We start from the raw sequence: 15,924 nt of genomic DNA, 5'->3' as shown, positions 1-15,924 counted from the left end.
CTTGGTTTGACTGGGCCTTGAAGATGGAGAATGTTCAGCGACATACGGATGAAAGAGGAAAGCCACTGCCGTTGGAGACAGCAGGAAGAACAAATTCCTGGAGCAAGGAGAGCACCCCACAGAGTCAGGGCAGGGGGCAGGACTGGGGTGAGGTGAGGGCGAGTCAGAGCACGAAGACCCTTCGAGGAGTTTGGGCTTCTCTTCATAGACAACAGGAAGCCCTTGGAGGATCCCGATCTGGGGAGCGGAATGAGCGATGGGTATTCAAGTGAGATTCAGAGAGGGTGAGGAAAGATGGTCTGAGCACACACCTGTCCACACAGGTGTGCAGAAGGGATGAGGGGCAAATCAGTGCAGGAGGGCATGTTGCACTCAGACATTCTGTCTTATGTGGGCCCATTTATAATTGTCACCTCCCCCTGGCTTCGGCACCCCCTACTCTTTCCTCCTCCATCTCCTTTGTGGCCTCTATAACCTTAGTCAAAACCCCACCCCACGAGCTGCATTTGGCGACACCTCTCATCTTCCCTCCCTGCCTCTCAGCTCCCTTGGTCCACAGCTGGTTGTTCTCTCCAGGGCCCAGTTTCAGCCTTGTTCCCAAAGACCACAGGAGAACTGGGGGAAGTCCCACCTGCTTATCTTGCTCCTAGGACTTCCTGGAAATTCGTCTCCTCCGATAGGAACCAAGCGCCCACTGGGAGCCCTGTCGCACTGGGCTACTGGCTTTTTGTGAAAGGGAGGGGACTTGCCTCCACTGTGTTTTCTGATTATCGAGGCTTGGCTCCATCAGACCAAGGGAGATGACGGGGCAGGGGGGGGGGCACCCAGGTGGCTTCTATTTTCCCCCCTCCCTTTTGTGTTACGATGGTGTTCCCACTGAAGACCATTGCTCTCTGCAGAGAATTTGCCCCGGCCGGAGACTTGGAAAAGGGAAGCAGTCATGATAAGCTCAGAGGAGCTAAAGAGTAAACCACGGTGGGAGTTCCCCTGGGCCACCTCCTCCGAAGCAGCCAAAAGCCCAGAAAGTTTCCGCCCAAGGTCTGCCTTTGGGGAAAAGAGAAGTTGACCTCGGCAGCCTCTCCCTGAGGTCATGCACGCAGGACCCTTAGTCCTCGAGCCAGTCATCAGCCATGGTGGCTTCAGGCTTCTTCCCTCATATTCCCCATCAAAACTTAACCTTTGTCAGTCATTGCTTTCTGCTTCCTGGTCAGAGCAGGAGGTGGACTCATGGCATGATGAGATCTCTGCGATCAGGAGGGAGATTAAATGAGGTCTTCTCCAGGCAATCGTGCCTCAACCCACCTAGAAGACTTCTGGCTTCCGAGGATCTAATCCAGAGGATTCTCAGCCCTGCAGTAACCTGATGGTTGTAGAGGTAGGCAGGATCACCCCAAGATTAGAATTGCCTCCCTGATTTTCCAATCCAAAGGACTGTATGAGGATGATATTGGTTACGTTGTACACGAACATGATTGTGTCTATAAGTGACTTTGCGTGTGAGTTGCACATTGTGGCAATTTTAAAACATGTCTGCAAATTCTTGACACTCTTCCTATCAATAAAAGTGTCTGTGTTTCCTTTCCTTGAATTTGAGCAGGCATGTAATGGCTTCTACCACTAGAATATGATAGAAATGATACTCTGTGAGTTCTAAACTGGGTTATAAGAGACCACTCAGCTCCTACATTTGTCACCGGAATGCTTGCTCTTAGGATCTTCAGCCACCATGTGAGAAGTATGACCAATTTGAGATTGCCACGCTGGAGAGACCACACAGAGAGATCCTGAGACTACTCGAAGAGAGATGCCCGGCCGACCCCACCTGTTCTAGCCGCAGCTGTTGAGACATTCCAGCTAAACCCCAGACATCGTGGAGCAGAGAGCAGTCATCCATCCTGAGGCCTGCCCACGTTTCACATTCATGAGCAAAATAGATGATTATTGTTTGAAGCCACTAAGTGTTGGGAGCCGATTTATTAGAAAGCAATAGACAACATATGTGTATGGATGTGGCAATTTATGTAAACACCATAGCTAGACACGAGGTTGTAGTTCACATATATGTCTGTGATAATAATTGCAACATTGCAGCCCCCAGTACTTTACAACTGGAAGAAGTTGTTAATTAGTTATTAGGAGGCTTCATACTCTTCTTATTCTTAGTTTCACGACAAACACTAGTAATTCCCTCAGCCCTAGCCAAGATGCCATGCTTCTTCAGTAGAAACTTCTGGCAAAATGAGTGCAGTATGGAGAACACTTTCGTCAGGCCATAGGTGCTTACTAGGTGTGCACAGATTTGGGAAATCATATTCTACCGTCAACCCCCCTCCCCCATCCATCTGCACGCCTCAGTCCACAGTAGATCAGTGTCGTACATGTGCACTTCCAGACTCTCAGAAGCCTGGCTCCGTGGCCTTAGGATGGGTTCCAGGAAGGATCCCCGTATTTGAAGCTATACCTCTGCAACTTCCTCTAATTATTCCCTCTGCAGTTCCTTTGATGCAATTCCCTATAATGTGGCATAGTTTCTTCTAGATTAAAAATTCTTTAGGGGCAGAAAGTTTTCTCTGGCATTTAACACAAACCCTGGTACTCAGTAGCAGCTTAGTGTGTGTTTATGGAGTAGTTAAGTACACATATGGTAGAGACATGGTTGGACGTAAAGTCATGGTTGGACCTAGAGACTGTCATACAGGGTGAATTAAGTCAGAAAGAGAAAAACAAGTATCGTATAATATCACTTATATGTGGAATCTAGAGAAATGGTACAGATGAACCGGTTTGCAAGGCAGAAATAGAGGCACAGATGTAGAGAACAAGCGTATGGACACCAAGGGGGGAAAGGGAGGGGGTGGGGTGAATTGGGAGATTGGGACTGACATAGATACACTAATATGTATAAAATAGATAACTAATGAGAACCTGCTGTATAGCACAGGGAACTCTACTTCACTTTGCTGTACAGTAGAAACTAACACAACATTGTAAAACAACTATACCTCAATAAAAAAAAAAAAGTACACATATGGTTTCCAGACCCCACCCATTCTGGCTGACTCCCTCAGACTGTACTCAGGTGAACCCCTGATTTCATACAAAGCTCCTCATGGGGACAGAGCTGCTCAGGAGATAGGGAACCATGTGCTGGTCCTTAAATGGCCTAGATACAGGGCCCTGGTGAACGCAGACTCAGGTGACAGTGGCATTGAGAAAGGATACCTCCCTTTGTCCCCCGCCTGGTTCCTGGTCAGCTACTTGTCTCTGTCCCACACTTTGCTCCACTGCAACACACCCCCACTCCAGTCTCTCTGCACTTTTATATACAAATAATTCTTTTCAGAAAAGACTTTGTCTTTCTTCCACCTATCCTTGAAAAGTGAGTATTTGGAAATGCTCCAAAATAAACTAAAGCAGGCTACAATACTTAAGAATTTTTTAAATAATTCCTTTTCAGATCCAGAAGATCAGGAATATAGAGCCTTAAACGTAGTTGGCCCCAGTTGTGACATCAGTGCGTTTCATTTGTTCAACAAAGATCAACCACCTGGCTTCCCTGGGTCCAGGCTTCAACACTGGCAAGAGAGAGAAAAAAGGTAGACCCTGACCTTGGAAGGCTTAATTGCCACTCTTAAACCACATGCTTATACTATTATTCCCGAAATGCTCATCACCATGGGAATGTAATGGTGGGAGAAAATACATTTTCCCATCCCTGTGGTGGTTCTTACGGTGCTTGGAGCAGAGAAAGCCGCCTGCACTTGGCTTCCTGCTCTTGTGAGCCAACAGGCATCGTCTAGGAGGGGAGGGGGCGACTTCCCCAGGGGAGATCCTGGAGAAGTGGCTTGACCACGTGTCTGTACGCTCTCTTGTTCTATACAGGTCCCGTGTCAGTTTAGAACTCCATGGGGGAAATGCCAAGAGAGGATTAGATGTGTGAGAGATTTAGTGGGGGAAAATGCCTGTGGGGGGGGGGGGGCGGGAAATGGGCAGGGAGGTGGAAGAGGCTGGGAGAGCTGTCAGACCACAGCGCAGGGCTGACCTGGCAGAAGAAGAGCCAGGAGGAAGGAAGAAGAGCCTCAGGCCGGAGTGCAGTCTAAGCAAGGCTTCACAAAGCTGATGGCAAGTCACTGAATCAAAGTCACCTTTCAAAGGAGGCTGACCTACAGGAATCGCTCTTCCTATTCCTGCCTTGCCCAGTCATTGACTGGGGACAGCCCGTGGGTAGCACGGCCTCAGTGCAGAGTCGGGTAGGCAGTAGATTCAGGGCCCAGCACCTGGGGCCCTTAGTCAATTACATTCTCGTGGTATGAGGTCTGAGAGGTGCGTTTTCATGGCTCACAAGTTCCTATGAACCAGCACCCTAAGCACCATCTCTCCCTTCCTTCTCTGGGGATAATTCAGAACTACAAGTTAAATGGATTTTTTTTTTTCCTGTTTGCAGCTCTTCAGAGACACTGATGCAAAGAATCAAAGTTACTGCATAAGTGGATAGAAAAAAAAAAAGTGAATTCCATTTCTCAAGGGACCCTGCATTATCTCCTCTTTCTCCCACCCACTACTCCTGCCTACTAGCGAGACTGGCTCCTCAGTCGACAGTAAGATGCAGCCAGCAGACAGGGATATGGTTCCCTAACTGCCTTAATTGCCAGGTACTCTGGTGAAGAGACTTGAAATCCGCCCCCAAACCCCCAGTGCTCTTCTTAGCCAGTAATTTCACCACGTCTGCCAGCTGTTTCCCAGAATTGGTGCCAAAGCTAAATAAATGGCAGATTTGCATTTCACTTGAAACTGTGCGCTTAGGAAGTTATGCCTTTACCAGGAAGCCCGATTTCTCATTAGTCCGTAAAAGAATGATGGGGAACCAGGGCTGATTAGGCCCCCACATTGTGCCAGGTGTGGTTGTAGGTGCTACAGGGGTCATCTGTTTCATACCTCACCCCTCTGAGGTCAATGTGTATGGTCGCATTTTACAAACCCAGGGCACATAGTAAGGGAGCAGGGATTTGGGGAGGACCGAGGCTGGGTCCTCTGACTCCAAGTCTAGTGTTCTTTCTGGCTCCTAATTTCTATCCATACATTGGACAATTTGGCTGACTTAAGAGGAATTAGAGGGGGACTTCCCTGGTGGTCCAGTGGGTAAGACTCCGAGCTCCCAATGCAGGGAGCCCAGGTTCGATCCCTGGTCCGGGAACTAGATCCCGCTTGCATTCTGCCAACTAAGAGTTCGCATGCCACAACTAAAGATCCCACGAGCCGCAGCTAAGAAGTCCGTATGCCGCATCTAAGACCCAGTGCGGCCTAAATAAATAAATAAATAAATAAATAAATTTTTTTTTTTTTTTTTAAAGAGGAATTAGAGGTATTGGCTTATAGCGGGATTTTGTCTTCTATCAGAAGTTCTTGGGTTGTGAAGATTAACGTATTTGAATTACTGTGAGTAAAATGCTGTTAAGAGAGCTTGGAACACCGTGATCACACCTTTAGTGGCTGTGACCACAACTGCCATGAGGACGATGATCCACCTGAAAGTCTAGCTCAGGAAATCTATCCTAGGAAAATTCCTTTGGCTTAAGGAGTCCTTTCTAATCAACCTGTTCTATAATCCTGGCGCTCAGGAGTAAAATATCAAGCTACTAATTTCCTAGTGTGACTTTTTAGAGGATCTCTTACGTTTAGGGCAGCCATAGATACTAGACTGTTTTGACAGGAGACTGGACTTAGGAAATGAATAACAGAAAGGAAAGGGATGGAGAAGCTTGAACACCTTTAGTTTTTTAAAATAAATTTATTTATTTATTTATTTATTTTTGGCTGCGTTGGGTCTTCATTGCTGCATGGGGGCTTTCTCTAGTTGTGGTGAGTGGGGTCTACTCTTTGTTGCGGTTCACAGGCTCTAGGCGTGTGGGCTTCAGTAGTTGCAGCATGCAGGCTCAGCAGTTGTGGCTCGCGGGCTCTAGAGTGCAGGCTCAGCAGTTGTGGCGCACGGGCTTTGTTGCTCTGTGGCATGTGGGATCTTCCAAGACCAGGGATCGAACCCGTGTCCCCTGCATTGGCAGGCGGATTCTTAACTACTGCGCCACCAGGGAAGTCCCCTGCTTTAGTTTTATCTAGCAGTATCTTGTGTTGCAGTCTTTAGATTTGTACGGGTTTAACGCCTAACCCATTGCTTAATGCTCTTGGGGAACATATTTTTCTTACTTTTTTATTTTATTATTTTATTTATTTATTTATTTTTGGCTGTGTTGGGTCTTTGTTGCTGCACGTGGGCTTTCTCTAGTTGCGGTATGCAGGCTTCTCATTGCAGTGGCTTCTCTTGTTGCAGAGCACGGGCTGTAGGCATGTGGGCTTCAGCAGTTGTGGCTCACGGGCTCTAGAGTGCAGGCTCAGTGGTTATGGCACACAGGCTTAGTTGCTACGCGGCATGTGGGATCTTCCCAGACCAGGGCTCGAACCCATGTCCCCTGCATTGGCAGGCGTATTCTTAACCACTGCGCCACCAGGGAAACCCCTAAAATGACCCATTTTAAAGTGAACAATTTAGTGCCGTTTAGTATCTTCACAATGGTGTGCAGCCACCACCTCTATGTGGTTCCAAAACATTTTCATCACAAAATAAAAGCCTGTACCTACTAAGCAGTTACTCACCTCTCCTCTTAGCCTCCGGCAATCACCGAGTTGCTTTCTGTCTCTGGATTTACTTATTCTGGATATTTCACATAAATGGAATCATACATTATGTGACCTCTTACGTTTGGCTTCTTTCACTTGGCATCATGATTCTGAGGTTCATCCATGCTGTAACATGTATCCGCACTTCCTTTCTATGGTGGAATAATCTTCCACAATTTGTTTATTGCATCATCTGCAGATGGACATTTGGGTTGTTTCCACCTTTTGGCTATTGTAAGTGATGCTGCTGTGAACACTCGTGTGTAAGGATTTGTGTGAGTCCCTGTTTTCAGTTCTTTTGGGCATATACTTATAAGTGGAATTGCTGGGTCATAAGGTAATTCTATATTTACCTTTTTTTTTTTTTCTTTTTGGCCGCGCTGCACAGCATGTGGGATCTTAGTTCCCTGGCCAGGGGTGGAACCCGTGCCCCAAGCAGTGGAAGCAGAATCTTAACCACTCGACTGCCAGGGAAGTCCCTATAGTATTTAACTTCTTGAGGAACTGCTAAACTTTTCACAGGGGTTGCACTCTTTTACAATCCTGCTAGCAGTGTATGAGGGTTCTAATTTCTCCACATCCTTGAATTTAAAACTTTAAAAACTGCATTAATCACTTACAGGATGAGGAAGTGGCCTCTCTTTGAAACATTTTCCTCTTTCACATGTTAAACTTTCTCTTTCACACAGAGCCTATGCATGAAAGTGACAAGGAGGAAGGATACTATCAAGTGATGCAAACAGAAATTCCACCAGCCTCCAGATACCATGTGTCATATTACGCCAAGCTGCGTGAGTTTGTGCTTCAGATTGCCTCAGTCACTTCCAGGTGAACAAGCTCAAGACTTTGCTCTCCAGCAGGAAGAAGATGACCGACAGCGAGTTTGGCTATATTCACATGCTGGCCCAGGACTACCTGAAGTACGTCTTGCAGATACCACAGCCTGGATCTGGTCCAAGCAAAACATCCAGGGTGTTACAAGACATTGCTTTCTCAGTCCAAAACGAAGTTGAAAAGAATTTGAAACCATTCTTGGACAATATTGATGTTGTGTCCGTAGACACCGCCAGAACAATATTCAACCAAGTGATGGAAAGGGAATTTGAAGATGGCATCGTTAACTGGGGAAGGATTGTGACCATATTTGCATTTGAAGGTATTCTCATCAAGAAACTTCTAGGAGAGCGAATTGCCCCAGATGTGGACACTTACAAGGAGATTTCTTACTTTGTTGCAGAGTTCATAACCAAAAACACAGGAGAATGGATAAGGCAGAACGGAGGCTGGGTATGTGTGATGGAAATATTCTTCGTTGTTCTTTACTTTGAAATAGGAATTGACAGTTTCCTTGCTGATTAAAAAAAAAAAAACTACCTAAGGATTATATTTTCTTTGGGTAGTTTGTTCTAAAAGTTTTAAAATTTTAAAATAAAATTTCTGGCTCATTTCCAATGAATCTTAAAACTTTATAGTTGGAAAACTCTTGTGGTTTCAGTTTTTATTCCTAACCGTGTAAATTGCAGGAGTGAGTTTTGGGGATTAATCAAAGATGCACTTCCCTAATGCATCTTTAGAGTCAGGGTCTAGTCTGAGACTTAGCTCTTGTTAGCGTTGTCATGACAATGCAGAATTAGTACAGAAAGAGTTGGTATTAGATGCTGTTATATTTAGATATTACGTTACAAAAGACAGGTGTAAATTTTTGCAAGTTCATTGCTTACAAATTGATTTTTTTTTTCAGTTTTCTAATATGACAAATTCTGGCTGGTAAAGCTTAGTGATTAAAAAAAAATAATGTACTACACCACCAGCAAGAAACTATTCAAGAATTTCCAAATAAAAATTCACTTTATTATCAGTGTCTCAAAAAGCTAAGATCGTGCAGGGAGCCTATATTACAACTCATATTGATAAGGGGCCTTTCCCAGCTGGACGTATATGCTTTTCTTTATATCCCAATACACTGAATACTTACTTTTTTTACAGCACTTATGTCCTCTCTTCAACACAAACCCTGGCCTCCCCTCTTCCCAGAGCTATCCACTGGTTATCAATTCTTTTACATGCAATACATGCCTGTTGAACATATCCATAGAAAATATACTCAGCACTTCTTTGTAAAAACAATTGTTATAAATTGTTAAATACTATGTAACAATACTAATATAATACTAAATAATTTACAGTATTTAGAAATTATTTGTATAAATAGTACATGGTACTTATTCTTTTTTTTTTTTCACCCAAGGGCATTTTAATAAGTATTTTATTTTTATTTTTAAAAATTTATTTATTTTTATTTATTTTTGGCTGTGTTAGGTCTTCGTTGCTGTGCGCAGGCTTTCTCTAGTTGCGGTGAGCGGGGGCTACTCTTCGTTGTGGTGCGCGGGCTTCTCATTGCGGTGGCTTCTCTTGTTGCAGAGCACGGGCTCTAGGCGCATGGGCTTCAGTAGTTGTGGCACATGGGTTCAGTAGTTGTGGCTCGCGGGCTCTAGAGCGCAGGCTCAGTAGTTGTGGTGCATGGGCTTAGTTGTTCCACGTTAATAAGTATTTTAAAGAGTACTACAGGGACTTCCCTGGCGGTCCAAGGGTTAATTAAGCCTCCGTGCTTCCACTGCAGGGGGCTCAGTCGCAGCATATCCAAAAAAACAAGAGTACTACATATACGCTGTTGTATGTAAATGCTGTTGAATGTTTGGTTATTTCTAGCTGATGGATATTTATTTATTTCCAGAGCTATCACAAACAATACTTCATTGAATATCTTTAATCATGTCTTCCCTTGTGTGTGTTTTTCTAGGATGGATATTGGGACATAGAATTGCTGGGTCATGGTGTAAACACTTTTTAAAATTTACTAGATTCTTGTCCTCCAAAGTGGTTCTACCACTTTGTCATGCTCCCGTCACAGCTTGTTCAAATATCCCACATTTCCTCCCATCCCGGCTGACTAACATTAGGTTATAGTAGTCTGTCATAGTTTCCCTATTCCGCTGGCTTAAAAATATATACCTAATTTATCTTGTTTTAATTCTTGTTTCCTTGATTACTGGTGAGGTTAAGCATCTTTTCATATTGAGCGTCTTTACATGTTTATTGACCATTTGTAATTCTTATTCAGAGAACTGCCTATTTATATCCTTTGCTGTTTTCCTATTATTTTGTCTTTTTCTGATTTGTAGGAATTCTTGGAATATTCTGGACACAAATTATTTTTATATATGTGGTAGATATCTTCTAATTTGTTGTCTTTTAAAACTATAGATGTCTTCGGTGCTTATGTTTTAAACGTTGATGAAATCTTTTACTTGATGTTTTTTGCATTTTGTTGAGGTCTTCCTGCATAATGATAGGGCTTACTGCAGCCACTCCCCTTTCTCCATCACCTTTTCTTCCTGGAACTCAGCCTGACTTGGGGCTAGACAAAGTATGTGAGATATTTGGTCGTGTTTTTTTCTGGTTGCTGTGGAAAGCTATACTGAAAGACGGGTGGAAATTTCAGCTATTATGCTGTGTAGGTTTCAAGTGAAGGCAGAAGTTCGTTAGCACAGAGGCCCACGTATGAGCAGACTAGTTTGCAAGCTCCACATGAGTTTGCACTGTATTTGGAACACACAGAAAATGAATAAACGTTACTGAAAATTTTAACTTAACAATAAATTTTGTAAGCTCCTGGAACTCATAATTAGTGGAGGGTGTGGAATTGTCTCTGAGAAAGTCTAGAAGTGTGCTCATCTTTTGGGGGCGGTACAGGTGTAAGTGTGAGTGAGTATGGCAGGATATAAACACACATGTGCCCCCCACACACACATCAGCCTTCACCAAGTCCTTATGTAGGTTTTCAGCTCTTGACTTTTACACTTGAACAGCTTAGACAGAATAGAAATGCCCTTTAAGATGTCATTTCAAAGCAACCTCAATATTCCTTTCCCAGCCTACAGGAGACACTGAATCTGTTCAAGACGGGCAGTGCTTTTTTGAATCAGTACAGACCAGCATGGCAAACCAGTATCTTCTTTGCATACTGATGTTGACAAATCTGCTCAAATGAATGAACCTACTCTTGAATGACTTACTTCCGGGGAAAGGGTACAATCCCATGCCTGTGCTAGTGGAGTCAGGTGGCCCATAGGAAGAGAGGAAGATGAGGAGGCATTTTACAACTTCATCAAGAAGGAAGCACCAACTTCTGACTTTCTACCGTCCTGGAAAACTCTCCAAAAAATCACTGATCTCTTGTCCTATCCACAGTCATTTATATGTGCTTGTCATTGGCTCCAGATTAAAGATGCATACCTATAATGAGAGATGAGAGGGGCATTTCACCTACAACTAGAGAGTACCCATATTTAATTAAATTTTAAGTGTGCCCAGAGATTTTATGAAAACTTTTGGATCAAGAATGTGGTACGTGAGGACAGCAGAGATAATAAGGGCACCAAATCTGAATCAGACGGACCTGAGTTCATTTCATGCTTACTACCTGTGTGACGTAAACAAGTTATTTAACTTCCCTAAACCTCATGTGTAAAATGGGAAGACTACTGCTGTCTATCTCCTAGGACTGGTGTAAGGATTAAATCAGTTCATATTATATATAAAGCACCCAGAACACAGTTTCTACAAATAACTCAATACAAGCTTAAGGCTATTGTTATTATTAGTAGTAATATTGCCTAACTTCCCTGAATAGATTTAATCTCCAGAAATTATATCAACTATAGTTAGATATTAGCCACCATCTAAAACAGATGCCCTAAAGGTAAAAAAAATAAGACCAGTGTATCAAAAATGGGGTCATAATCTCCTAAATTTGATTACTTATGAGATTAAGTGAGTTACTTTCCTTCCTTTCTTCCTCCCCTTTTTCCTTCCCTCCCTCCCTCTTTCTCCCTTCTTTTCTTTCTCTCCTTCTTTTCTTTGCTGCTTCTCATCTCGCTTTCTATTCCTCTTCCACATTTACCGTTATTTCCTCCTGTCCCTCTGCCAATTTGACGTGCTGAAAACGAATAGCCTCTCATAGATCTCACAGGAGAGCTAGTGCTATTTGTTTTTGTCAGTCTTTGGCATTCATGAGGAAAGGCTGGTTCTTAAAAACCATTAGAATGTGCCTGAGATGAAACTCATCTCACCCCTTGGGATTGCCTTTCCTTTGCAGCTAGGTGGCTTTCTTACTTTTGCCCTCTTCAGTAAAGCATTCTCCTGTGCCTGTGCTGGTTGAGTGGAAAGGACACTCAGCCCTCAGCTCCACACGGGAGGAATCATGTCTACCTAAAGCACCACTGAATACTGCATGCTTGGCCCAGGGCCTATGGTATAGAAGGTAGCCAACAAATATTTGTTGATGGAATGATTGAATGAACTAGCATAGAAACTGAGATTTGAACTCTGGTTTTCCCATTCACTAGAAGTGTGATCTTGAGTGAGTTTCAGAAGTAACTTGAAACTCAAATTCCTAATATAATACATATAATAAATATTATATTATGTTATATGTAATATATAATGAAGACAGTAATACGTACCTTAGAAGGGAAGTTAAAAGATTAAAGGACATTTCTGTAAGGGTGCTTTGTAAACTGTCAAATATTAATACAACTATGAAGGTTACATGGGAAATTCCAGAAAGTTTAAATATGTAATTCTTAAAACTACTCTAATACCAAAAGAAAGCCCCTTTTGAAAGTAGGGATGTACAGTCAGAATTGGTGCTTTCCAAGTGACCAGTATATTAAAGTCTGAGTCATAAGAGTTAGGCAAAGTAGGTTGTATTTTTTTATGATCATCTTGCTTTAAATAATGGTCTGGTGAGGGCAAATAAAAGGACATACACAGGCATGTAGACGACTGACTAAGTATTCAATCCGGCAAAGGCATTTCCAAAAGGCGTAAAGATCTAGCAGCGATGTAATACGATCTCAAGAATTCTTACATATCCTTTGACTAAACAGATTGGGGGCCAGATTCGTCTTGTATTTCTTTTGGATTTTAACTTGAGATTTAAAAATCATTTAATGAAAACTAAGGTGAAACATAGTTCAAGTCTTCCTGTGGGTCCTTCAGGAAACCTAAGTTCAGCTCTCTAACCTTGGGAGTCACCCGTGACCCCTTTCCCTCATACCCTACGTCCAACTCATCAGCAAATTCTGTTGGGGGCACCTTTGAAATACTGCATACCCAGTGCCCCCAGGCGACTCTCCTCTCTCACTTGACTGTGTCCAGAGCCTCCTACCAGTGTCCCTACCTCCATGCTTGCCCTGCGATGGTCTGTTCTCCACACAGCAGTCAGAGTGATTTTTTAAACAACTTGCCTCACTTATTCCATGTTAACATTTTCAGTGTCTACAGAATATCCCACCAGTTTTATGCATCATAATTTACTTAAGCAATTCCCAACTGTTAGACATTTGGGTTGGTTTCTGTTTTCCCTTCTTAGAAATAATGCTTCAATACTGAACATGAAGATGGTTTTCCCCCCACATTTTAGAAGATCGCCTCATGATCACTTTCTAACACTAGAATGATTGGTTCATATATGAGTATAATTACACTACTTATACATATTGGAATACATATTGCTTTCAGAAGGTTTGTATCAATGGGACAATGCCACAACTTTACCAGCATTGGGCGGAACCATTAGATATAATTTTGAGGGTTTAATAGGCTTAAGATAACAAGGTCAATTTAATAGGTCTAAAAAACAATAACATGTATTAAAATGTGAATTTATTTAACTGCTAGTAATGTGGAATTCTTTCCCATATACTTTTTTTTAAGACAATTCTATTTTTTTGGGTCTATTTTTTTATATAGCAGGTTCTTATTAGTTATCTATTTTATACATATTAGTGTATCTATGTCAATCCCAACCTCCCAATTCATCCCACCCCTTCTTCCCCCCATATACTTGTTAATGATTTATATTTCTCTTTTTAACAGCCTTTGCCTTTTTTAACTATTAAGGGCTTGATGATTTTTCTCTCACATTTGAACGAACTCTTTCATGGCAAATGTAAATAGTCTCCTGGTCTGTTGTTCTTCTTATTTTAGTTTCTTATCGTTTTAAAAAACTTTAATCTTCGTATTGCTGAATTTGTCAGTTTTTTCCTTTGTTCACGCTTTAATATTTATTCATTTATTTTGGCTGCACCCGGTCTTAGTTGTGGCATGCGGGTTTCTTAGTTGTGACATGCATGCGGGATCTAGTTCCCCAACCAGGGATCGAACGCGGGCCCCCTGCATTGGGAGCACGGAGTCTTACCACTGGACCACCAGAGAAGTCTCTCCTTTGTTCATGCTTTAGTTTAGAACTTTAATATATATAAGAGGATGACATATTAACTGCCTAATTGTAATAGATGGTGATCACTGTAACAATAATAAAAATCATTTTAGAGTGCCCCATTAATACGGGGTTTGTGAAAATTCTAGGAAGGCAAGCACTGAAGTGGATGCACACCTAGAATGTACGGGAAATGTGTGAGTGTGTAAGGGCAGGGGAAAGAGGAAGAAGAGAAGGGGCAGTCTGTCTCCTCTGTTAGCATGTGACAGCATGCATCTCCCAGCATGACTCCACACTTCACACAGAGGGTTAGTGGAAGCTGGCTTTCTTGCTCAGTCTTTTCAATGGAAAATTCCCCTGACTGGTGTTTGTCTGCGCTGCCAGTGATGCTCAAAAAGACAATTCCAAGGCACTACAGAGTTCTCTGTCAAAGAAATATGCTTGGTTTACATTTTGATATTAGTCACACTAGACTGTGAACTACTTGAAGGCATTTGTAACCCCCAGAAATGGAACTTGCTGGAGGCAGAGCAAATGTTTACAAGATGAACATTTAAAAAAAATTATCTTAACTATTTTCTAATCTTCTTGGTGGTGGTTTGAAAATTTACGGAGTGAAAAGAATGGTGTCTGCATCCCAGTAGAGGTCCAAGCACTAAGAAGTCAGGTAACCTTATGTAACTTTTTTTCTGGACCTCAGTTTCCTCATTTGTCAAAATAAGAGAGGGCATTAGGCCGGGTGATCTCAGAGGTACTTTTCAGTGAGGATACTCTATAAGAATAGATTATAAATTAATTACATACAGTGTCCAGTTTATACTCTTATTTGTTTAAAAAAAACATGTCTGATCAAAAAGAGAATGAATTGTAATGGAAACCACAACTTTCTCACAGGCTCAGAGGCACTGATTTAATCTGGCTTTACTGTTGAGTCCTTATGACTCTCAGCACAATGGGGTTTACAAATATGAATGCATATTTCAATGCCAGACATTTGAAAGAAAAAGAGGGGAAAAAAAAGATAGATTTTCTGTCCTCTAGAGCTATGCCATCCGATATAGCAGCCACTTGTCACTTGTGACTCTTGCACAGTTGCAGTGTGGCTGGTCTGAATTAAGAGATGCCCTAAGTACAAACACACATTGGGTTTTAAAGATTCAGTACAAAAAAAAGTAAAATATCTTGTTTCCATATTGATTACATATTGAAATCATAACACTTTATTTATTTACTCATTCATTCATTCATTTATTTTTGGCTGTGAGGCAGGCATGCGGGATCCTAGTTCAGCAAGCAGGGATCGAACCCATGCCCCCTGCAGTGGACGTGCAGAGTCTTAACCACTAGACGACCAGGGAAGTCCCGAAATTATAACATTTTAGATGAACTAAATATATTTTAAAAATTAATTTTGCCTCTTTCTTTTTACTTTTAAAAATGTGGCTACTGGGAATTCCCTGGCGATCCAGTGGTTAGGACTCTTCGCTTTCACTGCAGAAGGTGTGGGTTCAATCCCTGGTTGGGGAACTAAGATCCCGCAAAAAAAAAAAAAAAATGTGGCTACTAAAAAAAATTACATAGGTAGCTCACACTATATTTTTATTGGACAGTGCTGCTCTAGAGCAGTCTGGAATGGGAGATAGAGAATGATAGTAAGGATGAATAGAATAAAACTGGTGAAAGTACAGAGAAGATTGACTACCTGCATTTTTTAAATGAAAGTTTCTTTGCTTTTCATTCCAGCAAACTTAGTCTCCACTAATTTTTAAAATGTTAAATTTGTTCTCTCATAGGAAAATGGCTTTGTAAAGAAGTTTGAACCCAAATCTGGCTGGCTGACTTTTCTGGAAGTTACAGGAATGATCTGTGAAATATTATGTCTCCTGAAGCAGTACTGTTGACCAAAAAGGACACTCCATATTGTGAAATCTGCCTAATTTTCTTGAATTGTACAAGAAGCACTTGCC

At 42.2% G+C, this 15,924-nt stretch overlaps 1 protein-coding gene across 1 annotated transcript; it reads left to right on the top strand.

Annotated features, from left to right (window-relative positions):
- Positions 1-7,374: 7,374 nt before the first annotated feature.
- On the top strand, positions 7,375-15,924 carry BCL2A1 (BCL2 related protein A1). The gene is made up of 2 exons (XM_059915349.1): positions 7,375-7,959; positions 15,751-15,924. Exons 1-2 carry the CDS (start codon positions 7,540-7,542, stop codon positions 15,856-15,858), a joined length of 528 nt encoding a protein of 175 aa, XP_059771332.1. The 5' UTR covers positions 7,375-7,539; the 3' UTR covers positions 15,859-15,924.

The sequence above is a fragment of the Balaenoptera ricei genome, chromosome 2 (assembly GCF_028023285.1).
Source record: "Balaenoptera ricei isolate mBalRic1 chromosome 2, mBalRic1.hap2, whole genome shotgun sequence".
Taxonomy (NCBI): domain Eukaryota; kingdom Metazoa; phylum Chordata; class Mammalia; order Artiodactyla; family Balaenopteridae; genus Balaenoptera; species Balaenoptera ricei.
The sequence above is the reverse complement of the archived record's forward strand: the minus strand, read 5'-3'. Positions and strand labels throughout refer to the sequence as shown.

Excerpts from the sequence above, each read along its gene's own strand:
- BCL2A1 (XM_059915349.1), top strand. The coding sequence starts at position 7,540 with ATGACCGACAGCGAGTTTGGCTATATTCACATGCTGGCCCAGGACTAC. Across the intron at positions 7,960-15,750 it reads TAAGGCAGAACGGAGGCTGG|GAAAATGGCTTTGTAAAGAA; the intron begins GTATGTGTGATG and ends GTTCTCTCATAG.